The sequence below is a fragment of the Drosophila persimilis genome, unplaced genomic scaffold (genome assembly GCF_003286085.1).
Source record: "Drosophila persimilis strain 14011-0111.01,24,50 unplaced genomic scaffold, DperRS2 tig00000002-arrow-pilon, whole genome shotgun sequence".
NCBI classification, from domain to species: domain Eukaryota; kingdom Metazoa; phylum Arthropoda; class Insecta; order Diptera; family Drosophilidae; genus Drosophila; species Drosophila persimilis.
This window is the reverse complement of record NW_020825289.1, coordinates 21158935-21184768: the sequence shown is the minus strand read 5'-3', so window position 1 is coordinate 21184768 and position 25834 is coordinate 21158935. Positions and strand designations below refer to the sequence as shown.

Sequence of the window (25834 nt, the reverse complement as noted above, 5' to 3'; positions counted from 1 at the left end):
TTTTGGCCCTTATTTATTTTCGATTTGATTGTTGGATGAAAGTTTTCCTATATTTATTTAGTTTTAACAGACACATCGAACCTACAGCCGAATAGATCCCAGACCCGCACATATGTACAAGTATGTATGCCCTCGTTTGATTATAGAAGGAATGCCCAACGAGTTGTCCCAATCAGAGCAAATGTAGGAATATCCAGGGTATCCAGAGTGGAACAGCTACTATTCAAACCGATATTTTCTTCACTTGCTACATTTCGAATGGTATTTAACCCTTTTCAGTGGTACGATGGGAATCTGTGCTCCTTTTACCATCTTTGTTGCCGTATCTTCCCAGCAATTAGTTCTCTAAAATTTGATGTGAATTTATGGCCCAGTGGCTTGGCAGAAATATGAAAATGTTTGAGGTTTATTTTCATTACTCTCCCTTTGCCCACAATACGATGGTGGAAATGTTCTATAAAACTACGAGTTACTTGTTCCCAGTTGAGGCCAAACTCCTGATGGTTGCATCACCACAAAAGTACGGTGCTTGTGGAGATTGATTGTGAATCACTGGCATTTTTGGAGGCCAGTTCAGGGAATGCCCCATGGCCCAACGGAATTCTCCTCAACGGATTGTAATGAACAATCCAATGATTCAATTATAAGCAGTCAGTGTGGGGTTTAGTTAAAGTCCATTAATTAAACAACGGCTATTTTGTGTGCAACATTAGTTTTAATTGTTAAAATGGAGTCAACCATTTGATGGACAATTCATCTCAGATACAGGGGAGTACACGTTTTGGGTTTTATACTAACTTTTATTGCAAAAAACTTTTACAAATTCTCATAAACAAATTCATTCAAGCACACACATTATTGTTTAGAATTATCACGTGGTTTCAAAATTCAATTTATTTCCAATATCTTTCCTCTTGCTCAGGCCTTTCAGCTTGATTCATTCGTATGGATAGAAATAAAATGTACTAAATAGTAAATTAACATTTCGCTTAATGATCACAATCGCTTCGCTAATATGGTTTTCGGCCAAGTGAAGTGCCGCATCGTTCATTCATCGTCATCATTTTTAGGTGATGAATGCAGATACGTAACATACATACATATATTATCGGTTAATTTATAAAACTAAGATGTTTAGGATAGTTAAGATATTTCAGGTGTGGGGAGGAAGGTATTCATATATTTGTGCCTTACTCAGAGAGTGGATGTTTTACTACAGCCACGCGTTAAGTAGTCGTGGAGCACATGCTCCTATTTCTGTCTAGCATCTAGCGTTTCTTTGATTTTCGTATTGGTTTAGGAGTTCTCTCGGTTTCTCGATTTGTTTTGCGGTTATATTATAGTAACAATCAATCTAGTTGTAATAAGAACATGCTGGACACATAAGCAAACAAATTGTCCTCCTCCGTCTCGTGCCTCCTGCACTTTCTAATTACTTCGGCTTGAGAGTTGTCTTATCCGATCCTATTTTCGATGACTCGATGGTCGGTCAGAGTACCTTCTTTGAGGCATTTGCAGAGGATAGGGGCTGAGGCGATGCGCTTGCCGCGGCCGTGGCCTTTTTTGTTACAGGTGGCGTTGTTGGTGGTGGTGTAGTCGGTATCGTGGGCGGAAGGGTAATGTCCTTTGGCAAGAGCTTTTCCACTTGACGCTCTGATGCCTCTCGGATCACGGCTTCTGTGGTGACGTTGCCGGCACTCGCGGAAATGCCACCTCCTAGGCCTCCGCTACCTCCACCGGACGACTTGGGTGGACCGGCATCTTTCGAGTCTTTCTGAGGTGCGCCTCGTGTGGGATTCGTTTTGTTATCCTCTGGTGGTACTGGCGGCTTCGGCGTCACGTCGCTTAGATCCTTGGCACAGTCCTTCAACGTCTGAGCCGTGTCTTGGAATGGGGCCTGTGGGTCAGGAGAGAATGATCACAATTTTAGAAGTTCACAATGAGATTGGGATGGAGATGAGATGCTTACTTCTGATTTTAACTTTTTGGCTATGTCCATGGCACCCAAATCGCTTGCAATATCCTTGATCTCCTTGGCGGAATCGTGAAGCCCGTCTACCAGATTGGCCAATTCCTTATCCTTTTTGTCCACCTCAGACTTGAGCTTCTCCGCATCCTTCAAGCTCCTGGCAATGGCCCTTTCAATCTTCTCCTCCGCATGCAGGATTTGCTCCTTGTCCAGCAGACAAATGAGTTCATCGATGGCCTTCTCACTCAGCTTGATGTTGTCACGACCGATGGACTCCATCACCTGTCGATATGGAAGATATAGAATAGGTTAAAACGAGATCTTCACAAGGGGTCCCATCCAAATTGCCTTGCGAATTTCGTTGACGGTAATGACGCCATCCTTGTCGGCATCAAACTTATCCAGAACTTGCTCAATATGCTTGAGGCGCGCATCGTCAGTGGTCTCCTTTATCTTTTTGATGTTCTGCATCAGATCGTCAATGTGAACGATTTCCTCGTTGCGTCGCTTGGTCGCCTGCTTGGTGAGCAGCTCGGTGAACTCCTCCAGCTGCTTCTTATCGATATTGGTGGCTTGGCTGTCGATGCTCTGGACCACTTTGGTGATTTCATTCACGGAAATCGCACCATCTTGGTCGGCATCCAGCTTGACGAGCAGCTCTTCCACTACCTTGAACCGCTCCTCGTCGGAGGCTTCCCTTGTGCGTTTGATGGTGGCGACCAGCTCATCAATGTGGACAGTAGGCTGCCGTTCTGGGGTGGGCTCGGCCTCCGAACAGTCAATGGCATTCGCCTGCTTGATCTGCTGCTGGCGATGCTCCAGATCATTCAGGACACCGTCTAGCTGGGATATCATCTTGTTGACACGGTTGTAGAGCAACTTGGCAGCTCGGCTCTCTCGGACCGGCTCCTTGACCACCTGGCGCACCTCCCGCAACTCCTCCACATCCTCCTTGTAGTCTCGCAGCTCCTCCTTCAGCTCCTTGATGGTCTCCTTCTCGACCACCAACTGCTTGTCGGAGGAGAGTGTGTTCAGTGCATCGGAGAGCATTTGGACGTCTGTCGAGGAGATGCTCTTGTCCGAATCGGAAGCGACGGGCACGGCTGCTTCCTTGTGCTCCAATACATGTGTGGCGTGGGTCAACTGCTCGGCAAACACATATGGAGCGGGTTGCTCATCCTTGATTGCTGTGCGCTTGGCAATAACCTCCTCATGTTCCTCCTCGCGCTCTTCTTGAATCCTGCGCTCCTCCTCCTTAATGATCTCAATCTTAGTCTTGTTGTCCACCTTGCCCTCGCTCTCGCCAATGGCATGACGGGTATGGGCACCCACCGCATCCGGCAGCACCCTCATCGTCTCCTTCAGCTTATCCGTGGCATTGCCCTCGTCGGAGATAACCATGGCGCGGGACAACAGCAGCAGCGTGGGTGGAACCTTTTCATTCAGCGACAGATCGACCCACTCCTGCAGCTGGGAGCGAAGACGTTCCTCGGTGAGGCCGTACGCCCTCATGCCGCGCGCCTTGCAGGCCTGCTGCAGCTCGATAAGATCTAGGGTGTCAACGCCCTCGCGGACTATCACCCGATCGTCGGTGGCCAAGTAGCGCAGCTTCAGGCGCAGCTGGAATCGCAGCAGATTACTAGTGCCGAGCGTATTTATCTCGAGGACACGACAGAGGGCCGCCAGCTGCTCCCGGGAGAGCGAGTCCAAAGTGATCTCATCGTCGAAGCGCTTGGCAAACTTGATAATATCTTCGTTGCTCACGTTCTCGCTTGGATGACGAATCTTGTTGAAGAACGCCTCAAAAGCCTTCGCCTCCTCGCTGCTGTGCTCCTTGTGCTGTACGGGCATTTGGTCCAAGGTCTGCTGCAGGAACTTTGCCACCTCCAGGCGCACGCCCAGAGACTGTCTCAGCTTGTCCTGCTGATCCTTGGTCGTTTGGAACGTGGACGGCAGCATTCCCGGAAAGAACTTGATGAAAAATGGCAGCAGCAACTCCATAAACGGGACTACTATAAACACCGAGAATGGAATCAATCGGAACAAATCCGATGTTGTTCTCTGCAGCTGCTTATTCTCACGTCTGCTGAGACTCTTGCCGTTGAGGACGCGCCAAAGCAGCTTTGAGCAGATGGCCACATCAATGAAGAGCAGGCGAAAGCCATGGTAATAGTGGACTAGCTCCTCCCATATGCGCACTCCCAGCGACTTCTTTGGTTTGGCCACCGACTTGTCCGCTGCTTGGGTCAACGAGGTCGACGACGATCCAGCTGCGTCGGCGGTCGTCGCGTTCTGGCTTATATCCGCCCCGGCCGTGGCGGTAGCTGCAGCTGCTGCAGTCTTCGCCGAGGCCTGGCCATTGGCCACCTCTTTCATAATCTCATCCACCTTCTCCTTCTGCTGGTTCTTCAGCTTCTTAACAGTTACGTCAATCTTCGAGGTAGACGACTCGAGCAGGGATCGGCTGGAGTGCAGATGTCGAAACCCATGGCCCGAATGGTAAAAGCCGTACTTAAATACTGACTGATGCTGGAAAACATTTCGCGAGTGCACCAATTTGCGCAGTGGGCCGCCGGTGTCCGATGGGGCCGAGGTCGGGGTGGATCTCCTCTGAGTGTGTTCGCATTCTCTTCCCGTTGCCGCATTAGTGTGGTCAGTGGTGCAACAGGCACAACAGCTCGTTCTGAGATCTGCAAATGTCGAAAATTATGGTAAGTAAAATATAATGGATGATTTAAGCAAAGTTGTCACAAAGGAATCTCCCAGAGCAATGAAACGAAAAAACGTTCGTCCCAACATTACGAATCACGTTTCTTCACCTTTTCCAAAGTCCCCCAAAGCGAAAAATAAATATATAACGGAACAAAACAGTTCAATAATCTCGAACAGCCGGCAAATTGTGCAAGCGAGATAGCAAACAAAGAAGGAAAGGAAAAATACAAAACAGATTATTAATCACGACGAGCAAAAATAGGAAAAAGTTTGCAGCTGATAAGTAGGGTTTCTCTAGTGGCTTGTGCATTGGGCCCAGACAGAACGAGTTGATATGAGCAACACGAGCAGCGAAGCGAAAAGCAACACTTAAAATTAACACCTGGAGCTTATGTAAAGCAGATTCTCGGAGACCAAATCGAGCGAAACGAAACCCCAGAGAGAACTGGGAAACTCTCTTTCGCTATAAATAAACAATGTGGCAAACATTGAGAAATGTGCGAAAAGTGCACTTTTCTACTATTCACTTTTCCTTTTCTCATTTCACTTCTTACATTTGGCAATCGATCAAGGTGAATGTTAGTTTGAAAAAAGAGCGGGAGCAGTGCTAGGGGAACACACAAAAACCAAGCGTATTATGAAACATGAAAATGCTGATGCGACTGTACACATTGTTTGCGGCGTCGCATTGTCTGTATTTCTACCTGTCTCTGGCACCTGTTCCTGACCCTGAACCTGTCCTCATACCCATTTCAGGTCCGCCAAATCCCTAGAAAACTAAATTTTCTTCGTAAAAGAGTTTTAAATATTAGTCAGCTGATAGCCGAAATCTCGCTAAACCTGAAGATAAGCTTGATTTAAAAGATGGCGCGATTGAAGGCGAAACAAATAATTTCGAGACTTTTCAAATGTTTGTCGATGGCGCGCAAGAGGGAAATTTATAACTAGATAAGGAACTTTTAGTGCCCACGAATCAGCTGGTCCCGAAACTGCAGTCAAAACAAACACATTCACAGGCGACACACACAATGCTACCCAACACACATGCACACAGTACCGGGGTCGGCCTTTCGCGTAATAAAATCAATGGAAAGTTTTTGCGCTTTGAGCCATATCGTGATTATCGGAACTTACAGCGTGTGTAGAAATTCTGAAGGTGGTAATTCGTTTTCAGAGTCCTTCCATCGAGGCGCAGTAGGGCATTCATGTTAATGCTTTTAGCCTGTTAGGCGATGCGGGGCGGTGCTCTGCTGCCAATCCGAGTCCAAATAATTTTTCAATTTTAATTTTGAATTTTCAACAGCTCTGTTGATCGTTTCTTTGTATTTTTTGTCGTCAGTTTCTGTGTTGATTTAGTTCTTAAAGCTGCTTCTGATGATATCTTTTCCTGCGGCAAAATTGACTGCGTTTCCTACGACTAAAAGTAAAAAAATTAAATTAGCTTAGCTGTCTATAGGCTGAGGTGAGAATTTATCAAATCTCTACACATTTTGCCACACATATTCAAACTTTTTTGATGGAAAAAGAAAATGTGCTAACAAGTTGATCTTTAGACACACGCACTCCTCGCACATATAGCAGCGTCGACGTCATCGACGGAATATCGCGCGACGTTTGTTTTTGTTGCTTTTTCTCAACATTACACAACCTACAGCAACAATTGCGTGTTCGATTCTTGAGTGAGTGTGCCAAGTTGGTCACGTCCACATAACACATTACTTTACTTGCAGAGTTGTGCTTCAACGTAAACACAGATTTATTTTACCCTTTATGAAAATAAAATTACACCTTTAATTGTTTTTGTCAGTGTGACCGCGGATTTATCTATACCGTCCGACACTCAGAAATATACCAATGTAGCGTCTCATTTTAAAAATATACCGTAAATATACTGACGACTTCAAGTTCTAATTTACTTATTCCTCAATTTTGATATTCCGTTGAATATTACTAGATAGATAAAAAATATAGCCATGCCCACATATTTTTATACGATTGACGAACCTATTTTCTATTTGACTGGTTTATGCTATATACTTGCTTTTATTGCATTTTGACTACAACAACGTTTAAACAAAAAAACAGTCGCAATGTTGCTGGTATTTGAAGACATGATGCGTGTATAGGCCTTTGTATACCCTACTTCGTTAATTTAATATTAATATCCTGTTTAACTACATGTTTTACTGTTCTTAAAACGTAATTAATAAAGGCCTTTTCTCAAATTTATTCGCTTTAGAGATATTCATGCTTATGATCAGTGTCTTGTATATATATCCCGATCCCATTACGTATTCTTGGTCTCTGAAGCTGCAAAATATCGTTGAAATAGGTCTAAAACAGAGGCTGAATGGTTTTTGCATTAATTGGAGCCTAGGATGACAAACATATTCTCAGTCCCATAATATCCTTTTCCCTAGGATATGCCGACATCCTGCAAAATCGAATTAAATGTTATCCATCGATTTTCTTCGTTACTATCGACAATTAGACGGTACATTTGAATAGCATTCCGCCGCTTTAACAATATTCTTTCGTTTAATGCGGATTTAATAGCGATAAAAAACCACACATACCACGTGCACAAAAAAAATAAATGAATCTCCTAAATCATTCAGATTTTAATTGCATGCCCACGCAGTATTTGATTTGTCATTAGGGCGTAAAAAAAAAACTGACACATTCCGGCTGTCGATAGTTGATAACAATCTGCCGTTGAATTGCAAATGGTTGAAGCCAAGGATTTCCAAGTTCTCATTTCATTCAATTGCACAACGTTGAAGAGTAAGCTTTAGAATGTGGCGACGGTTATTTTTTAAACTCGTAATTGCAATCAATTTGGTTGGTGCGCAGAGTGGGGTCTTGAGTAACATCATGAAATCTCTAAAGATGGAGCTGCCATTTCGGTCAATTCTCCTACTGCGAAATGTGAAGGATGCAGATACCTGCTGGTCCCGAGAAGACTTTGACCGAAACATCCCCATCTTAAACATGAATGCGAGCCATTCCCTTTATCTGACGAAGATATTCAACTCGGAGCTTCTGGCCGTGGTTTGCGAAAACCGCAGTGAAGGCGACACCATAAAGGCTCTTTATAGAAATCTACAGGACATTCGCTATACTCCAACCATTCTAGTGACACAATCGAACACAAACCTAAGTGATTTGTTCGAGGATTGCCGCTCCCACAAGATGCTCAATGTGTTGGCTTTGAAGGACTCTGATAATAAATTTGTCTACAGCTATCGGGCCTTTCCTCATCTGCAGGTGGTGAAGCGCAGAGTGGGCCACATTCGTCGCTACTTTGAGCCCCAACTCAGGAACATGGAAGGATACCAGATCAAGGTTCTACCTGACAATGTCATGCCTCGAACGGTCGTCTATCGAGATGCCCGGGGACGTCGTCAGATGACGGGCTATCTTGCGCACTTAATAAGGAACTTTGTCAGCACATTAAACGCCACTATGCACATCTGTTGGGAAAATGTGCCTGAGGAAGAGACCCCCAACCCGACGACTGTGAATAAAATGTTACAAGACGAAACTGTGGACTTTCCTCTAGTCCTTACCACTTCTAACGAATATAGCGAATTCTCAGACCACTTGGTGATGGAGATCTCCAGTTGGTTTCTTATGCTGCCCGTGGAGGCAAACACTCAACGGGCTCGTCTATTCTACAGGATTAAAGTCTACAAGATGATGCCCATGGTAATACTTTTGGCTCTGGTGCTCAGTAATGCTCAGCGAGTGGAAGCAGGTTTGGGACCCAGAGTAAGTTTTGGTATAGTTTGGGACTATGTCATACGTGGATGCTTGGCGCAACCTTTTGTGCTGCCCCATGGTCCCTCCTTGCGGGTGATGTATATTTATGGGCTTCTGCTTTTATACAGCATGCTCATGTGCAACATTGTCAATGTCAGCTTAGAAACGTGGCTGGTGCATCCACCTGTTGATCGTCGAATTCTCAGTTTCCAGGACATGCAAATGAAGCAACTGAAAATTCTAATTTATAAGCCCGAATTTTCCGTCATGAAGAAGGCTCTGAGGGAAAGAAATCTGGAGCAGAAATGGGATATCTTCGAGCTTACCAACTCCTCGAAAGCTTTCCAAGTGAATCGCATCTCCTTGAATCCGGCTTATGCATATCCTGTAACCACCACCCTATGGCCAATTCTAGAGCTAGGACAGGCCAAGCTCCCACGGCCCATTTTTCGCCGGTCTCAAGAGATAGTGTTTAATCCCCGTATGTTCTTCGCTCTGCCCGTTCCGAAGGACTCAATCTATCGCCAGACCTTTACTAAATTCCTTTTGCACACCCGCGATAGTGGACTATACGTATTTTGGTTCAAGCGGACATTCAATGAGCTCGTTGTGTTGGGTAAGATGAGCTACCACATGGATAACAGCACCCAGCCTTATCAGGATATTGTGTGGGAGGACTTTTTCTTCATCTGGCTGGCGTATATTGGAGGCATTTTTGCCAGTCTGTTGGTATTCCTTGTCGAAGTTTTGTACTTCAAATGGAAACACGGAGGGCGCAACGGAATATTTTTAAACACGGACTAACTTTGCGAAATTTCATAAGCTTAAATTAATAAACAATGAATAAATATTTCTTGGAACACTTACTTTAAGAGGCTGTTTTCGAGTTTCGAGCTGACGACCCTAAAAGTAAATGCATATAATCTTTAGATTTGAATCGGCGAGATCTCACCACTTAGCATACACAGGGCTTCTTTCATATGCAAGCGTGACTTCCTGTTTCTTGCGTACTTTACACGAGTTCAACTTATAGACTTCAGCAAGTACCGATACGTGTAACTTTGATCGTAAAACTAATTGATCGTCTAGAGCTGTCACACTCTATTCACATCGTACCATACAGAACATTGCCACCCGCTTAAATCTTTCGAGACACAACAGGAGACCACTGGATGAAAGCCCCTCTCAATAGCTTGCAACTTCCACAAAATATGAATGGATTGAAGTTTTTAATTGCCGGCCATTGGCAATGTTGATTTGTCATAGAGGTGTTGAAAAACGTGACACCGTCCGGCTCTCGTAAGTTGATAACAATCTGCTGTTGAATTGCGAATGGTTGAAGCCAAGGATTTCCAAGTTCTCATTTCATTCAATTGCACAACGTCGAAGAGTAAGCTTTAGAATGTGGCGACGGTTATTTTCTAAACTCGTAATTGCAATCAGTTTGGTTGGTGCGCAGAGTGGGGTCTTGAGTAACATCATGAAATCTCTAAAGATGGAGCTGCCATTTCGGTCAATTCTCCTACTGCGAAATGTGAAGGATGCAGATACCTGCTGGACCCGAGAGGACTTTGACCGAAACATCCCAATCTTAAACATGAATGCGAGCCATTCCCTTTATCTGACGAAGATATTCAACTCGGAGCTTCTGGCCGTGGTTTGCGAAAACCGCAGTGAAGGCGACACCATAAAGGCTCTTTATAGAAATCTACAGGACATTCGCTATACTCCAACCATTCTAGTGACTCAATCGAACACAAACCTAAGTGATTTGTTCGAGGATTGCCGCTCCCACAAGATGCTCAATGTGTTGGCTTTGAAGGACTCTGATAATAAATTTGTCTACAGCTATCGGGCCTTTCCTCATCTGCAGGTGGTGAAGCGCCGAGTGGGCCACATTCGACACTACTTTGAGCCCCAACTCAGGAACATGGAAGGATACCAGATCAAGGTTCTACCTGACAATGTCATGCCTCGAACGGTCGTCTATCGAGATGCCCGGGGACGTCGTCAGATGACGGGCTATCTTGCGCACTTAATACGGATATTTGTCAGCACATTAAACGCCACTCTCGACATCTGCTGGAAGTATGTACCTGAGGAAGAAAGCATTAGTAAAATGACTATGGATAACCTGTCACAAGACGGAATTGTGGACTTTCCTCTAGTCATTGCCAGTCCCGACGAATATCCTAACTCAGATAACATTGTGATGGAGATCTCCAGTTGGTTTCTTATACTGCCCATGGAAGCAAACACTCCGCGGGCTCGTCTTTTCTACAGGATTAAATTATACAGGCACATTCCCATAGTTATACTACTGTCTCTGGTGCTCAGTAATGCTCAGCGAGTGGAAGCAGGTTTGGGTCCTAGCGTCAGTTTAGGCATCATTTGGGACTATGTCATACGCGGATTCCTGGCCCAACCCTTTGTGCTGCCCCATGGACTCTCCCCGAGGCTGATGTTTATTTATGGGCTTCTGTTTTTGAACACCATGCTCATTGTCAACCTTTTAAATGTCAATCTTGAATCGCTGCTTGTGCATCCACCTGTCGATAGTCAGATTCTCAGTTTCCAGGACATGCGATTGCAGAATTTAAAAATTCTTGTTATTCCGGCTGATTTTAACTTCATCAAGAAAAATGTTGGTGAAGAAAATTTTCAGAAAATATTGGATATCTTTGAAATCAGCAACTCCACGAAAGTTTTCCAAGTGAATCGCATCTCCTTGAATCCGGCTTATGCATATCCTGTAACCCTTACACTATGGCCACTTCTTCAGCTCTCACAGGCCAGGTTACCGCGAGCCATCTTTCGCAGGTCTCGGGAAATACAGTTTTCCCCGGTTATCATCCTAGCCCTGCCCCTTCCAAAGAACTCAATTTATCGCCAGGCATTTACCAATTTTGTAGGCCATTCCCGCGAAAGTGGACTATATATGTACTGGTTCAGGCAGTCCTTCAATGAGCTCATTTTCCTAGACAAGATTAACTACATTATTGACAATAGCACCCAGCCCTATCAAGATCTTGTGTGGCAGGACTTTTTCTTCATCTGGCTGGCGTATATTGGAGGCATTTTTGGCAGTCTGCTGGTATTCCTTGTCGAAGTTTTGTACTTCAAGTGTATGCAAGGAGGACGTCACGAATAAATATTTATAGAATATGTATCCTTGAAATGTAATAAACGGCTTAAGACGTTGTTTTTGGGGTAATTTTGTTAAAGACAATGAAAATTTGTATACTTGCAAGTCATGGAAAACAATTGACGACCGATAACGTTGCTTATTCGCTGTCCGATGGAGATTCCAATCTGCTATTGAGGAGATAAGTGTCGAACGATTGTAACCAGAAACTAGCGTGAAGTCATATATGGATTCATTCATTCCAGGTCAAACATTTCAAGTAGGAACATTAAGATGTCGCTTCCGACAATATTCTGTTTTATAGTTTCACTCAGTTTTGCTGAGGCACAGCGAGGGGCGTTGGTGAACACTTTGAAGGCTCTCCAGGTTGAGGTCTCCTTTCAGTCAGTGCTCCTGGTGCAGAACAAGGATGACACCGATACCTGCTGGACCACGGGGGATCTGGACATTGGTATTCCCATCCTAAACTTAGATGCGAGGCAAAATTTTAACCTGAAAAAAAGTTTTAACACGAATATGCTGGCCCTGGCTTGCTTGGGAGAGGGTATTATGAGCGCTTTGTATGCAAATCTTGAGGAGATCCGCGAAACTCCGACCCTCCTTGTGGTGGCACAGGACACAAATTTCAGCGCTCTATTCGCAGAGTGTCGTTCGTACCACATGCTCAATGTCGTGGCTGTGTGGGGCGGCCGCGATCGTGAGTTTATCTACAGCTATCGGGCCTTTCCGCACTTGGAAGTGGTCAGGCGTCGTCTGAGGGACATCCGCCGGTACTTTGAGCCGCAGGTAAGAGATCTCGCGGGTCACCCCATCGGCGTCATACCGTACAGCGTCTTGCCACGCACTTTGATCTTTCGAGATGCACATGGAGATCGTCAGATAACTGGCTACCTCGTTCAGTTCTACAGAAACTTCGCCAGGAGCTTAAACACCACTCTGAGGTATCTATGGCACCTTATGCCGCTGGACGAGATGCCTGTTCAAGATGTAGTACTGGCCACAGTAAATGAAAGTCATGTAGATTTCCCACTCGTCCTTTCCAACCTCGACCCCGAGCCGTTCCTTGCCAGCAGTGTGTTGGAGGTTTCCAACTGGTTTCTCATCCTCCCCGTGGAGCCAAATGTGCCGCGCTCCAGTCTCTACTTTAGCCTCAGGGGATGGCCCTCCTTTCTAGCCCTAATGCTTCTTCTGGCCCTGCTGCTTGGCAATGCCCATCATCTGGACTCGGGAATGTCGCTCGCATTGAGCTTCGGACACATCTTCGGCGACCACGTGCTGAGGGCCATCCTAGCCCAGTCGTTTGTGTGGCCGCGGCGGCTCTCCTTCAGTCGCACACTCCTCTACATCCTGCTGATGGTGGCAGGCCTCATCATCAGCACCTTCTACAGCGCCAATCTGTCGACCCTGCTAGTCGAACCGCCAGCAGCCTATCGGATACGCAGCTTCGAGGACCTGCGCACAAACCGCGTCAAGATACTTCTCTCTGAACAAGAGGTGCCCCTAATGAACGCCACCAATAACAAGAATCTGCACGAGTACAAGGACACCTTTGAGATAATTCCGTCGACGGTTGAGTTTTTGGCCAAGCGGAGTGCGTTAAACAACTCCTATGCCTATCCCGTGACCAGCACCCTGTGGCCGTTTCTCCAGATAAAGCAGTCCCACCTGCAGCGTCCGATCTTTCGCCGATCGCAAGAGATATTCTTCCTGGAGTTTATGCCACTCACCGCTCCCATGCAAAAGAATTCTATCTATCGCAAGTTGTTCAACCAATATGTGGCCAACACCCACGCCAGCGGACTGTACGAGCTATGGTTCAGGCAGTCCTTCAACAAGCTCGTTCGAATGGGAAAGCTGAACTACAGTGAGGAGGCAGATCACGAGACCTATCACGATCTCATATGGGAGGACTATATCTACATATGGCTCGTTTATATCGGAGGAACTGTCACCAGTTTGCTGGTGTTTATGCTGGAGCTAATATTCTTTGTGTTAAAACCAAACAAACCGAAAATACTAGTCTCTTTATAAACTTTTAATGGCCCTCCAAAGGATGGACTAAACACCTGTTTTTCCATGTATTATGAGGCCTTATGTAAAAATAAAACTACAGCCGAATGTTGCAATTTCAAACACTTTTTGCAAAAGCATTTTTATTCAAGTTTCACATATCTCTGCTCACTGCATCTTGACTTTCATCATTAAATGTTTTTCCTTTTTCCTTTACTTTTACTTTTACTTGTCTTATTTTCGTTTTTGTTTTTATGTTTTTACGTTTTTGTTAATAAGTAGGTATTTTTAATATGTTATAATTAGGATTTTTGTTTTAATGGAATTACATGTATAATATATGCATATATCATATGCCTCCAGTGTCTGTCTGTATTATCCTTGCTTCTTGTGGTGTGGTTTTGTCTGCTGTGTTGTGGTGAAGTGTGGTATGGTGTGGCGTGGGTTTCGCTATTCCTTTAAACTGGGTCTTCGGTGCCCCAAAGCAACGGAAGAAGAATGAACAAATATTGGATTCTTATGCGAAAGAAGTTAAATGCAGGTGCAGCTATGTCTCATTTAGCAAAACGTGCAAAGTGAGTAATTTTGAATGCATTTAATTGTATTATGAGTGAAGCGCTCGCGCTGAATATTTATTTGATTCTTGTTTTCGTGTTTTTAATCATTAATTTGGTAAGATTAGAGTCAACCCAACCTTGTTTCGTACTGTCTAAAAACGTAGAACTATAAAAGGGTTCTCTCTTTTTTGGGGGCTTTTCTTTTTTTTCTCTTGTTTATTTTTTCGTTTAAGGTAAATTCTGCAAAAGCAATTACCAAAAAATTAGGGCTTCAATTACAATTATAATTTGTAATAATTAATGATAAAAATGTCGCATTTGCTTGGCAAAGGAAAATAAATGTTTACTTTTTGTTTTTGTTTTTGTTTTGTACATTTGCATAAATATTATTCAATTGCATAATTTTATTTTTCTTATCTTTTGTTTTCTTGTTGTATGTGTGTATTTGTGTGTGTGTTTGTAAATTCATATTGCATTCAAGTGCCTGTGTGACTGAGTTGGTGTGGGTGTTGGTGTGGCTGAGGGGGTGTATGTGTATGTTTAAATCCTAATACTACCATTTTCCTGAAAACTATAGCCAAATTCATTGCCGCTCCGATTGTCATATTCCCTTGGGAATATGCTCTCTCTTGATCGAAGATACCATTCGTATAACTTAGGATCGGATCGAACAGAAATCAAATGAGGAATAAATATGGTTAAATGAGGGTTATAATAACTATATGTTGTATGCCATGCCATCCTAAATATTTGCCATCATTTATAACTATGTATTTTCATGTAATTTCATTTTTCATATTCCCTCTTTCATTTTCTTGTCTTGTCTTGTCCATTTCGGGTACTGTACTGTTTTAACTATACATTGTGTGTGTGTGTCTGTACGTACGAGTATTTCTAGGCGTAAAATTTTAATTTTACAAATTTCGTGTGAGTTTTGCTCGGTTTTGGTTTTAATAGTTTTTCTCTTTTCTTTTCTTTTGCTTTCCCATTTTTAGTTTTCTGTTCTTGGAAACTTGTTTAAAAATTAAGCTCAATAATCTTAAATTATGTATGTATTTGCTTTCTTTTCGGGCTAATTTGTATACACGCCTTTTCTCAAACTATTTCCTTATTAGTGTCCCATTTCGTGCCTTGTATCCATTGTAATAATATTCTAAAAAAGTTTAAATATTGCATTGTGTACACCCCTGGTTTTGGTTATATTCAATTCGATTTAGTTTCTTTTCTTTCTGCCTTTACTGTGTTTCATATTAGTTTTTTGTTTTTTCTTTGTTTGTTTTTTACTACTGGAAACAATTTACACTTAGTTACAACACTGTCTTGTAATTGCTAAAATTTTAATACTCATGAACTCTCCACAAGAGATGGATGCATATTTTCCCGTGTACATTATTCGGTTCGGTTCGGTTCTCTTCTCTTCTGATTAATTCTTTCTTTGCTTTTCTTTTCTTTTCGTTTTTGCTTTTACCATGTAAATTACGTGTAGGTTGCTTGCACTTGATTTCTTCGTCAAAGGATTAGCATTAGATTGGAGTGGGTTTGAGTATTATAAACGCCTTTTAACTACGGCGTGTAATGGGGTTTACATTATTAGTATATATATGTCTAAATGTATATACGTAGAGTGAGTGGATCAATTGTTAATAGAGGTTACATCAATTATATATATATATTATTTTTTTTTGCTTTTTCTTGGTTTTTTTGTTTTTTGTTTTCTTTTATTTAATATATATTTATGTGTATGTGTAAATATTCAAATTATGCCCGGATCTTCTCGGGGCGTAGCTCTAGATGCCATCGCTTCATACTTTTCTACTTAAATATGCCATAGGGGGTTTAGGGTTTAGGGTCGATGTGTGGGGTGGGGGGTGTGTGGTGTAGCGTGGTGTGGTGTATGTAAATACATTCAAGAAATTGTTGTGTACGCAGTGTGTTATTTAGACCCGAAGCTGACTCCGAGAAGCTTCACTTCTGCTCGCTAAGTTCAACAGTAAAGACAAACATCTAATTCCAAAAAAACGCTAATGAATGTTAAGAAACTGTTAGGTAATGCCTAGGTCTAATGCCTAGAAATCTGCTCCTCTGAATGAGAGAGTTCGAGCACGAATTCTTGGTTTAGCTTTTGTTTCTGATCTTGTGTCTCTAAAAATTTCAACTGTGTTGCAAAACCTTTTGCCTACGTCTAAATGTCAATGTGCCGGATCCTTTCCTTTCCCTTCATTTTTTTTCCTTCTTCTTTCCTGCTGCCTGGATGTACGTTTTGCTGCACAATATAATTTCTCGTAAATATCTATATATGTAGGTATATATGTGTGTATATTGTATGTTTGTGGGTTCCAAGTAAACTCCTGCTGTAAAATCTGCTGCCTTGTCGCCAATAACTCAGGATCTAATAGTAGAATATTTGACCGGCCTTCTGGCGCTTACGCTCCTCTAGCTTGCGATTGATCTCCTGCTGTCGCTCGGCCTTGCTAAGGGCTCGGGCCACGTACAAGAACTTGTTGTCGCCCAGCTGTTTGCCATGTAGTCCAATGACGGCGGCCAGCGCCGATTGTGGGTTCTCAAAAGCCACAAATCCGAACCGGCGTGAGCGTCCCTCCTCGTCGAGCATCAACTGCAATGATTACAAACGAAAATATCCTGTTATCATCTATTCGAAATCGATAGTAAACAAATCAAGCTGTCGATAGGGGCTCCCGCTCGCGCACATTAAGACGACTGCAATCCACACTTTCTTGGGGTTATCCGGCCGGGCCGGCCCTCCCCTCTATTGTCGACGTATTCCCACGACCCGCGAGCAGTGGGCATGCGCGCGGCAAAGGGAAGAGCGAATTTAAGAGCAGATAGTGGGAAACTGTGCCACATGGTTTTCCATCTGCAGTTCACTCTCTCTGCCGCCCTCCCTCTTGGCAATCGGCTTTCGCCAATCCACCCACACGGACATTACCCACGCCATGCGAACAGGCTGGACGGACGGACGGGAAGTGTAAGGTTGTAAGTAGACAATCAAGACATAACGAACCTTGTGACTGGTGATGCGCCCATAGGGCTCGAACATCTCGCGCAAGTGCTGCTCGGTGAACTCCTCGCTGAGATTCTTCACGTACAGATTCTTGAAGTGGGTCGCCTTCTCCTGTTCACGGTCCCGCCGAGGAATGAACTTGACCACATGAACCTTCTGATTATTGCACAGCATTCCATTGACCTTCTCGATGGCAGCGCGGGCGGCTTCCTCCGAGTCGAAGTGCACAAAGCCGTAGCCGCGTGAGTTGCCATCCTCGTCCTTGGCCACATTGCAGTTGAGAATGTTACCGAACACGGAGAAGGTGTCGTACACCGCCTTGTTGTCGATCGACCGCTCCAAATTCTTGATGTAGATCTTGCCGCTGTCCGGAGAGCTGGTACTGCTCCCAGTGCTGCCGCTGGCCAACGCGCCGGCGGAGTGCGACGAGCTGGTGGTGTGCCCGCTGGTCACCGAACTATGCCCGTGCCGGCCGAGAACGGCCGCAGCGGCCAAATGATTGCTGGCCGCGTGTCCACCGCCGACATGGCCCAGGTGGCCGGCGGCAGCGTGATGGTGCAACTGCTGCTGATGATGTGCAGCGGCCAGCGTATGATGGTTCAGCGCCGGCTGCTGCTGGTGATAGTTTGCCGGGTTGCCACGGAACGTCATCGAGTTGACGAACATGATGGCTGGCTGTTTGTGGAGCGTGGTGGCAGCTAATAAAGTGCAGGTGCTGTAAGGTGGTGTGTGGTGGCTGTGGCTGAGAATTTTGACGGTCTTCGGCAGCGCGTTGTGGTATTGTGTTGACTTTGCTCTTGTTCTTGTTCTTGCGCTTGCCCCTGCCCCTTGCCTCTTGCCTGTTCCGTGTTTGTTTTTGGTGCTGCTCGTTTTCTGATTGGTACTCGTTTCGTATCTCTGTGTTCGCACTCGGCCCTCGGATGCGTTATGCTCTGCTTTGAATTTATTTTCGATTTTAATTGGAAATGCAAATACAAAAATATCAATTGCAGGCTGAAAATCCACTCACCAGGTTCTTAGCTCACACGTTGCCCGTTCCACTGCAATACAAATTCTCTGAAAAAATCGTTTTTCTCTCGCCCAGACTCTTTTTCACCGTTCTCTCTCTCTCTCTTTCTATAAATTTTCTGGGCTTTCACTTTTGGCTGTCGCTGTCGCTGTGGGCTTGGGCTTATCTTATGCGTACACGCTGCAAACGAATGGATGCGACTTATTCTATGTTTCAGCAATAGCAATATAAAAGGATTCTCTAGCGTCGGCCTCTATTCTTTATTATTTAATTTTGTATTGTATGCAAAAACTTGTCGCTCCTTGCGTGCATGGTATAACTACAACAGGTAAGGCCCCGCTCTTCGGTGGCCTAAGTTGCTGACCCCTCTCTTTACGATAAATGTGTACCAGCTCAGCCATTTTAGCCTTACAAAAATATCATTTTTGAGTTCAGCTTGTTTTAGCCTTAAATGCATATTGCATCTTTTCTGAATCGAACCCATTTTTTTTAATGATCTTTGCTCGTAATTAATCGTGTAATTTTAATTGTACTATAATTCGTATATGTATTGATTCCCTTTGCATAACATTTAGCCTAGTTATTTTGGGCTATAGCCATTTTAGACATTTTTTTAACATTCTGGCAGCACTGCACGATATTCTCACAAATGCGGAGCTGCTCACAAGAGCGTAAATTCTCATCAGTTATCGATACACACAGGCGCAAAATACAGCCACACTTAAATTTGCATAAACAAATCTGAATTTATTATTATTTATTAAGTTTATTATGGACCTGGAACACATGCTAGCGAATCCTCTGGCAAGCGATTGCAGCCCATCAGTGCAATCCCAGCGTCTTCGTAGAAGAGATAAACGTAAGCTCGACGATGACAATGCTGCCACCGATCATCAGCCCCCAGAAAACACTTGTATAGCCGCAGAATTGGCTAATATCTACCAAGCAGATCGGCAGCACAGCCTGCTTGCGCTTCAAATACCTACGCAAAACCGATCGGTTGTGTCAAGCAGCGAGTTCATATCCATGCACGATCTGCTGCTAAGTCAGTCTGATTACGGCACCCCGGAAGAGAAGCAAGAAGCCAGAGTGCACATAACCGAGCTGATTTTACGAGACTTTTGCTCATCCCCCACATACGAAGAGGAGGAGAATATACCGATCTACGACTCACCTCCGTGGTTTCGCTTTCGAAAGAAAACAATCAAAACCTACAGCCGCAAGCCACCAACTAGGAAACAGCAAACAGTTGCTGCCGAAGAAGACGAAGAGGATCGATTGAGCTGCTCCTCCGGGCTCTCGGTACAAGAGGATCACACAGCCGTAGCCCAAGTGCCGGCGACGACGGCATTGTGTGAATTAGATGCCAATAGCTCACAAAAGATTTGTGAAAATCTTTTCAATTTAAGCGAATATTTTTCCGTAAGTAATACTGGTCTGAACCCCAACAATGCCTCCAAGTCTGCTAGCGCCCAAAAAGCCCTTAGCATCGACTTACCCATCAAACAAGAGACACCTATTCATCGCAAGAATTTGGACTCGAATTCATCTGTGGAGTGCACATCTGTAGAATTTGAAAATCTGGAGGAGGACCTTCTGAAGCACGGCTACACTTACGAAGCTTCTGAAGTCTGTGATATAAAAGCACCCCCAGGTAAAGGACACAATTAATAAAATATTTCTGCCATTTACCAATTGTATTACCAGGAAACGAAACGACCACTCTTTTTGGCGAGAGTGAGAGTATTCGTAGGACATCCCCAACAAACGGCCATTCTGAAATGGGTAAGACAACATCTCTCTCCATTTACGAGCGATTTGATCTATCAGTTTCTTTACAGATGCCAAAGCTTGTGTGGACTGGTCAGAAGGTGATTCGTTTCTGGCGAATTATAACACCGAAAAGATGTCATTGAGTAATGATGAACCTATAAAATCGGATAAATCTGATGTAAAACCCACCAAACGGTTGGCAAACCCCCAACAGAGCACCTACTTTACATTGGAAGACATCCCAATGAGTGAGTGGCAAACCATAATGGAGGTTCCCGATGTATCAAGTATCAAAACGGAAGCTTCGGACAATCAAACTGTCAAATTAGAGGAAATGGACAAAATTGAAGCAAAGTTCCTCGAGGAAATTCCCGATTGGAAGCCGGAAGGCATTGCGTTGCGTACTGCCTCAAAAAAACCCATTGAGGTGTCTGAGGAGAATGCGAAGAAAGCAGCCAAGCTGCTGTCTGATATCCAGGCTGCAAGTGATACTCAGTTCCTTCAAGAAATTACTTTAAGGCAATGGCCAGGCATGGATGTCCCAGAAGCCATCTCAGAGGTTGTCGGCTTCCGAACAGCGTCAAACAAACCAATTGAGATTTCTGAGGAGATGAAAAAGAGAGGAGCCATGCTGCTGGCTGACGTCGAAGGTGGAGAAACGGATCCACCAAAACATACACGTGAAATCGGAGATAAGGAATGCTTCTCCGAGGATATGGGAATTGCTGTTGGATTCCGAACAGCCTCAAACAAACCGATTGAGGTGTCTGAAGAGACGAAAAAGAGAGGAGCTAAGGTGCTGGCTGATGTCGACGTTGAGACTCAGTTTCTTCAAGACATTACTTTAAGCCAATGGCCAGGCATGGATGTCCCAGAAGCCATCTCAGAGGTTGTCGGCTTCCGAACAGCGTCAAACAAACCAATTGAGATTTCTGAGGAGATGAAAAAGAGAGGAGCCATGCTGCTGGCTGATGTCGAAGGCGGAGAAACGGATCCACCAAAACATACACGTGAAATCCGAGATAAGGAATGCTTCTCCGAGGATGTGGGAATAGCTGTTGGATTCCGAACAGCCTCAAACAAACCGATTGAGGTGTCTGAAGAGACTAAAAAGAGAGAATCCAAGCTGCTGGCTGATGTCGACGTTGATACTCAGTTCCTTCAAGACATTACTTTAAGCCAATGGCCAGGCATGGATGTCCCAGAAGACATCTCAGAGGTTGTCGGCTTCCGAACAGCGTCAAACAAACCAATTGAGATTTCTGAGGAGATGAAAAAGAGAGGAGCCATGCTGCTGGCTGACGTCGAAGGTGGAGAAACGGATCCACCAAAACATACACGTGAAATCGGAGATAAGGAATGCTTCTCCGAGGATATGGGAATAGCTCTTGGATTCCGAACAGCATCAAACAAACCAATTGAAGTGTCTGAGGAGAATACAAAGAAGGCAGCCAAGCTGATGGCTAATATCCAGGTTGCAAGTGATACTCAGTTTCTTCAAGAAATTACTTTAAGCCAATGGCCAGGCATGGATGTCCCAGAAGCCATCTCAGAGGTTGTCGGCTTCCGAACAGCGTCAAACAAACCAATTGTAATTTCTGAGGAGATGAAAAAGAGAGGAGCCATGCTGCTGGCTGATGTTGAAGGCGGAGAAACGGATCCACCAAAACATACACGTGAAATCCGAGATAAGGAATGCTTCTCCGAGGATATGGGAATTGCTGTTGGATTCCGAACAGCCTCAAACAAACCGATTGAGGTGTCTGAAGAGACGAAAAAGAGAGGAGCCAGGCTGCTGGCTGATGTCGACGTTGATACTCAGTTTCTTCAAGACATTACTTTAAGCCAATGGCCAGGCATGGATGTCCCAGAAGACATCTCAGAGGTTGTCGGCTTCCGAACAGCGTCAAACAAACCAATTGAGATTTCTGAGGAGATGAAAAAGAGAGGAGCCATGCTTCTAGCTAACGTCCATGCGACAGAACAGCTAAATTATCCGAGTGACGCACAGTACCGGAAAGAAATGGACCTAACTGAATTGGATATTCCAGAGATAGTTAGGTTCAGAACAGCCACGAGTAAGCCGATCGAAGTTGCGCAGCCGATGATAATGAAAGCTGCCGAATTGATGGCCGATGTCGAGGCCGAATCAACAAATGAGCCAAGTCTGAAGAGTCCTAAGACATTTGCCTCAAGCGAAGCCACGGAGGTAATGGATGCATTAACTGGAGATGTACTTCCATTAAATTGTGAACCTGAATGCCTGCCGGAGATGTCCGATTATCTTTCCGGTGATGATTTCAAGGGTTTCCCATCGGGCAAATGCCAGCCAATGGACTTATTTGGTCTCCTTGTATTTCCCAGACTATCAGAGACAGTAGAGTATTCATCTGAGAAAGCTCCCGCAAATGATTCCAGATCTGGGACACCTAAGCAACGACGCGAGACTTCCGACGGAATCCCCTCGAGCAAGCGTCGACGTCGAAACGCAGAGCCCCAACTTTCATCCTCCCTACAGCAAACACCGCAGAACGGTACACAGCTCTCCAAAACAACGTCGTGGCACAGTGCATTGGGATCCCCAATGAACTCGCAGAGTATCCCCGCCTCTTTGTCGCAACTGGCAGAGCGTTCGCCCCTCGACCGCATCACAAAGACGTCCGTGATTGGACGCCGGAATCTGTTGTCGCTTAGCAAGCGACGCAAGCGAGTCAGCACCGTTGGTGAATGCCAGGTCCAGGACACTGTCACTCCGGTTAAGCCCCGCTTTGCCCCGATGTCTGCTTCGACCAGCACGCCGCTGTCTAACAGGAATATAAACCTGGTTGAGGAATACCGCGGTGGAGAGGACGTCTCTCCCATTTGCATGCGCCCTCAGAAAGCTCCCCGCATTGGCTTGAGTCGCAGTCGATATTAGCAATCTTTGTTTTTAGATTTCTACTTAGTCGCAATCATACGCTGCCGGTTGGCTTTTTTTGCGCTACATACATAACATATGTACATCCAGATATCCAGAACTTCCTAATGTATATATATTCAAATTTATAACATATAACTACCTATAAGCGAGTTAGCACAAAGATAGAAGATAACAATCGTAGAGTGTAATTAAAAAACAATACTCATAAATGCGGAGTCATGTGAGGCATGAAGTACATTGTATAGATTAGTTCCGAAACAAAATTAAGTTGGGCCAAAACACTGGACAATTATTTAATTCGAAGCATAATACCAATTAAGGCCTACCAATTAATACCCAATTAAGGCAATAGCGCTGCTTGACCAATTCCCACACAAAGACTAGCATTGAGAACGCCAGGCCCAAGGCCCACAGGAAAAAGGCAAAGAAATAAAACTCCATGTTATAGGCCTTGGCGGAGGGGTCCTCATCCCGCATTAAAGAGTACATTCCATTCTCAATCAGCTGCGTCCAGGTGTCCGACTTCATCTTGGCCAGAATGCCATACTCCTGGATTCTTCTCGTGTACTCGTTAAACATTCTCAGATAGGGCAAACTGTTTGGTACTACATGGGATTCTAGGGCAAAGCCAATGCTCTGTGTTATCACCTTGCAGCGAGGGGTCTTCAGTAGGTACTGTTGCCGGAGGACCAGCTCCAGGCGGTCCTCATAAAGACAATACATAAAGCGGGTATCAAGGCCATCGCGCAACTTTCTTAGCATAGAACCGTTCATGGAAATACTGTTCCTGCGGACAGCCTCGGGCAGAAACGATTTCATGACGAACGATCTTAAATAGTAATCATCGTGTAGAGTGGAATAGGGCGCCTTTGCTAGGCTCTCCAGTGTGTTGTACTGCGGCTCGTATAGTCCGGAGGTTAGCATGCTCGAGAGCATGGCCAGATAAACGTTGGTTAAAGTGAATCCACCTAGCGTTAGTATTATATACACCAGTAAGTCCTGCCACCCTGAGATCCTTGTCTCGTAGTTCGAGATGTAGAGAAAATGACTCAGGCTGCGCAGAAAGCACACTCCGATTTGGGGTCGTCGCCGCTGCCCCCGTTCACGTCCCGAGCGTACCAAGAAGAGCATGATCGTAACATAAAATACTGTGGCCACCAGGATCAACCAGAGGGTCCAACCGAAGGGCTTGGCAAAGTACATGTAGCTGGCGATGGGTGGGGCATGGGGCACCACAAAATATTCGTTCAGAATCGAAAGCGGGAGCGAGGACTTCACATCCCATTGGAGGTCTTTCGGATAACTTACGAAGTCGATCTCTTTTGAATACAGCATTTGAAAAACGGACTCGTATCTATTAATCACCTCCACACCTGGTATCGGCACATCAGCAAGTGTTGCATTGCAACGATCCGCGAACTCCTTGAGTGCGCTGTACATGTACCCCGACCGCAACTGTTGATTCTTTTGGTCGACATACTTAAAGTCCCGTGGTGCCAAATCAGTGCAAACTGTACGTATGGTAAAGCCGAGAAAATTGCATGTTTGCCGCTCCCTTATGAAATATTCTGAGAGATTGGAGAGTTCAACAACCTGGATCGAGGGATATGGCAGATAGGTGTAGAGCGAGCTTTGATGAATTAGGATGACATGGAGAAAGCCTTTTTGATAGCAGTAGCTGAAGAGTTCCTGCTGCCATGACGTGGGATCCTCTCGGCTCACGAACACGATTTGAAGCTCATGAAGCTCATCCAGCAGTTGCGGCAGGAGCTCGGCCGCCGAAGGATCCAGTAGGGATTCCCCTAGATAGACTACCACCAGAGCTCTCTCGGTAAAGTTACCAGTCAGTCGATAGCTGGATGCATTGGCCTTCACTGCAAGTTGAATCCGTGGCGTGTCCAATGTGTGAAGAGTGCTTGATTCCCCCCCGTATTCCTGAAAGTTGATAAAAACGTTTAGCTCCGTCCCAAGTGCATGATTGAGTTCAAGGAGCACTTCTGTGGGACCCGATATACTATAAAGAGCACCCAAAATTCGAAAAAGTACCGACACAACCAGCAGCGGGAACATTTTGATGAGACTTTTGAAGGGGCTATGCCTTTTATAGGCTTTTATATGAATGTTTTAATAGCCACATGATTCAACAAAATCCTGTTGGAGCATTCAAATATTAATCCTGCTCTTGTCAGCTATTATCCACGATTCAAGCTCTCTGGCAGAAAGACAACGTAACCAATTAACCATTTCCCGAATAAAGGGCCATATAATTACACACCTAATTATTCACTTTAAATTACATGCATTTGCCATTAAGAACAATTTTATACTCGATTCTCGAAGAGTTAAGGGATATTTTAGTTTTGTGTAGATGCCTGTAACAAACAATTATTTTATGCAGTGGCAACGCAACGCCTTCCACGCGCCTTACTCATTCCAGAGAGAAAAACACACTGAGTATCGGGTATAAATGTAGAGCCGCAGACCTAGCCACGTTCGCGCTCGTTCAAGTGTGTCTCGTGCCATTTTATTGTTTGATTTTAGTTTAATCGTTTTCTCGCGGGTGTATTTTCTAGAGCGCCACATGAATGCTATGTCCCTTCTCGCCCTTGCGCCGCCTGGGCTATTACCACCGAAAATCCCTGATCAGATCATTATTATAGTGAGAATAAACCAATAAGATCTTGAAAAGATATAAGGAATATAAAGAATTCTTTATTTATCATATCAATCCCAATTTGGCGGAACATTTTGACCTCTCTTTGAATCGGTTAAGGCTGAACGGGAAGGCAACAATGAGTCTCATTCCATTCCTTAAAATTTGGTACTTTAATTACTGTGAAACCCGGGAAATGTACGTGATGTTCATATTCAGGAGGAGGAGCAAATTCAGAAAGCTATTCGGCGTACCATTCAGGCTGAGCCACTTTAATAGCCAAAAGCTGGAGACATTCGGAC

The 25834-nt window shown here is 44.6% G+C and overlaps 5 protein-coding genes across 8 annotated transcripts; 2 read left to right on the top strand and 3 right to left on the bottom strand.

Moving 5' to 3' along the window:
* Positions 1-779: 779 nt before the first annotated feature.
* On the bottom strand, positions 780-6098 carry LOC6601303 (mitochondrial proton/calcium exchanger protein). The gene is made up of 4 exons (XM_026987053.1): positions 5816-6098; positions 2318-4659; positions 1970-2251; positions 780-1897 (listed from the first exon to the last, which is right to left on the bottom strand). The coding sequence occupies exons 1-4, from the start codon at positions 5886-5888 to the stop codon at positions 1490-1492; spliced, it is 3105 nt and encodes a 1034-aa protein (XP_026842854.1). The 5' UTR covers positions 5889-6098; the 3' UTR covers positions 780-1489.
* A 1457-nt stretch (positions 6099-7555) lies between these two features.
* LOC6601302 lies at positions 7556-9247 on the top strand. The gene has a single exon (XM_002026304.2). It carries the CDS (start codon positions 7556-7558, stop codon positions 9245-9247), a length of 1692 nt encoding a protein of 563 aa, XP_002026340.2.
* Positions 9248-15325: 6078 nt separating this feature from the next.
* Positions 15326-18452, bottom strand: LOC6601299 (polyadenylate-binding protein). Of its 2 annotated transcripts, none has more exons than XM_026985803.1 (3): positions 18187-18452; positions 17178-18112; positions 15326-16769 (listed from the first exon to the last, which is right to left on the bottom strand). In XM_026985803.1, the coding sequence occupies exons 2-3, from the start codon at positions 17841-17843 to the stop codon at positions 16545-16547; spliced, it is 891 nt and encodes a 296-aa protein (XP_026841604.1). In that variant the 5' UTR covers positions 17844-18112; positions 18187-18452; the 3' UTR covers positions 15326-16544. The 2 variants fall into 2 exon arrangements, with proteins under 2 accessions (XP_026841604.1, XP_002026337.1); XM_002026301.2 differs by having other exon boundaries at positions 17178-18109.
* Positions 18453-18948: 496 nt separating this feature from the next.
* On the top strand, positions 18949-23077 carry LOC6601298 (breast cancer type 2 susceptibility protein homolog). 3 transcript variants are annotated; one of them, XM_026985351.1, is made up of 4 exons: positions 18949-19840; positions 19894-19971; positions 20028-20797; positions 21464-23077. In XM_026985351.1, exons 1-4 carry the CDS (start codon positions 18958-18960, stop codon positions 22874-22876), a joined length of 3144 nt encoding a protein of 1047 aa, XP_026841152.1. In that variant the 5' UTR covers positions 18949-18957; the 3' UTR covers positions 22877-23077. The 3 variants fall into 3 exon arrangements, with proteins under 3 accessions (XP_026841152.1, XP_026841151.1, XP_026841150.1); XM_026985350.1 differs by having other exon boundaries at positions 20028-21463; positions 21794-23076; XM_026985349.1 differs by having other exon boundaries at positions 20028-23076.
* A 117-nt stretch (positions 23078-23194) lies between these two features.
* Positions 23195-25745, bottom strand: LOC6601297. The gene is made up of 2 exons (XM_026985653.1): positions 25714-25745; positions 23195-24959 (listed from the first exon to the last, which is right to left on the bottom strand). Exons 1-2 carry the CDS (start codon positions 25743-25745, stop codon positions 23195-23197), a joined length of 1797 nt encoding a protein of 598 aa, XP_026841454.1.
* Between the last annotated feature and the right edge of the window lie 89 nt (positions 25746-25834).

Coding starts and splice junctions, on each gene's coding strand:
- LOC6601303 (XM_026987053.1), bottom strand. CDS start 5,888: ATGAATGCCCTACTGCGCCTCGATGGAAGGACTCTGAAAACGAATTAC. Junction 2,252..2,317: donor CCGTCAACGAAATTCGCAAG/GCAATTTGGATG, acceptor CCATATCGACAG/GTGATGGAGTCCATCGGTCG. Junction 1,898..1,969: donor CCAAAAAGTTAAAATCAGAA/GTAAGCATCTCA, acceptor CCTGACCCACAG/GCCCCATTCCAAGACACGGC.
- LOC6601302 (XM_002026304.2), top strand. CDS start 7,556: ATGAAATCTCTAAAGATGGAGCTGCCATTTCGGTCAATTCTCCTACTG.
- LOC6601299 (XM_026985803.1), bottom strand. CDS start 17,843: ATGTTCGTCAACTCGATGACGTTCCGTGGCAACCCGGCAAACTATCAC. Junction 16,770..17,177: donor GGCGCATCACCAGTCACAAG/GTTCGTTATGTC, acceptor TAATCATTGCAG/TTGATGCTCGACGAGGAGGG.
- LOC6601298 (XM_026985349.1), top strand. CDS start 18,958: ATGGACCTGGAACACATGCTAGCGAATCCTCTGGCAAGCGATTGCAGC. Junction 19,841..19,893: donor TGATATAAAAGCACCCCCAG/GTAAAGGACACA, acceptor TTGTATTACCAG/GAAACGAAACGACCACTCTT. Junction 19,972..20,027: donor AAACGGCCATTCTGAAATGG/GTAAGACAACAT, acceptor GTTTCTTTACAG/ATGCCAAAGCTTGTGTGGAC.
- LOC6601297 (XM_026985653.1), bottom strand. CDS start 25,745: ATGAACATCACGTACATTTCCCGGGTTTCACA. Junction 24,960..25,713: donor TACATTTCCCGGGTTTCACA/GTAATTAAAGTA, acceptor CCCCTTCAAAAG/TCTCATCAAAATGTTCCCGC.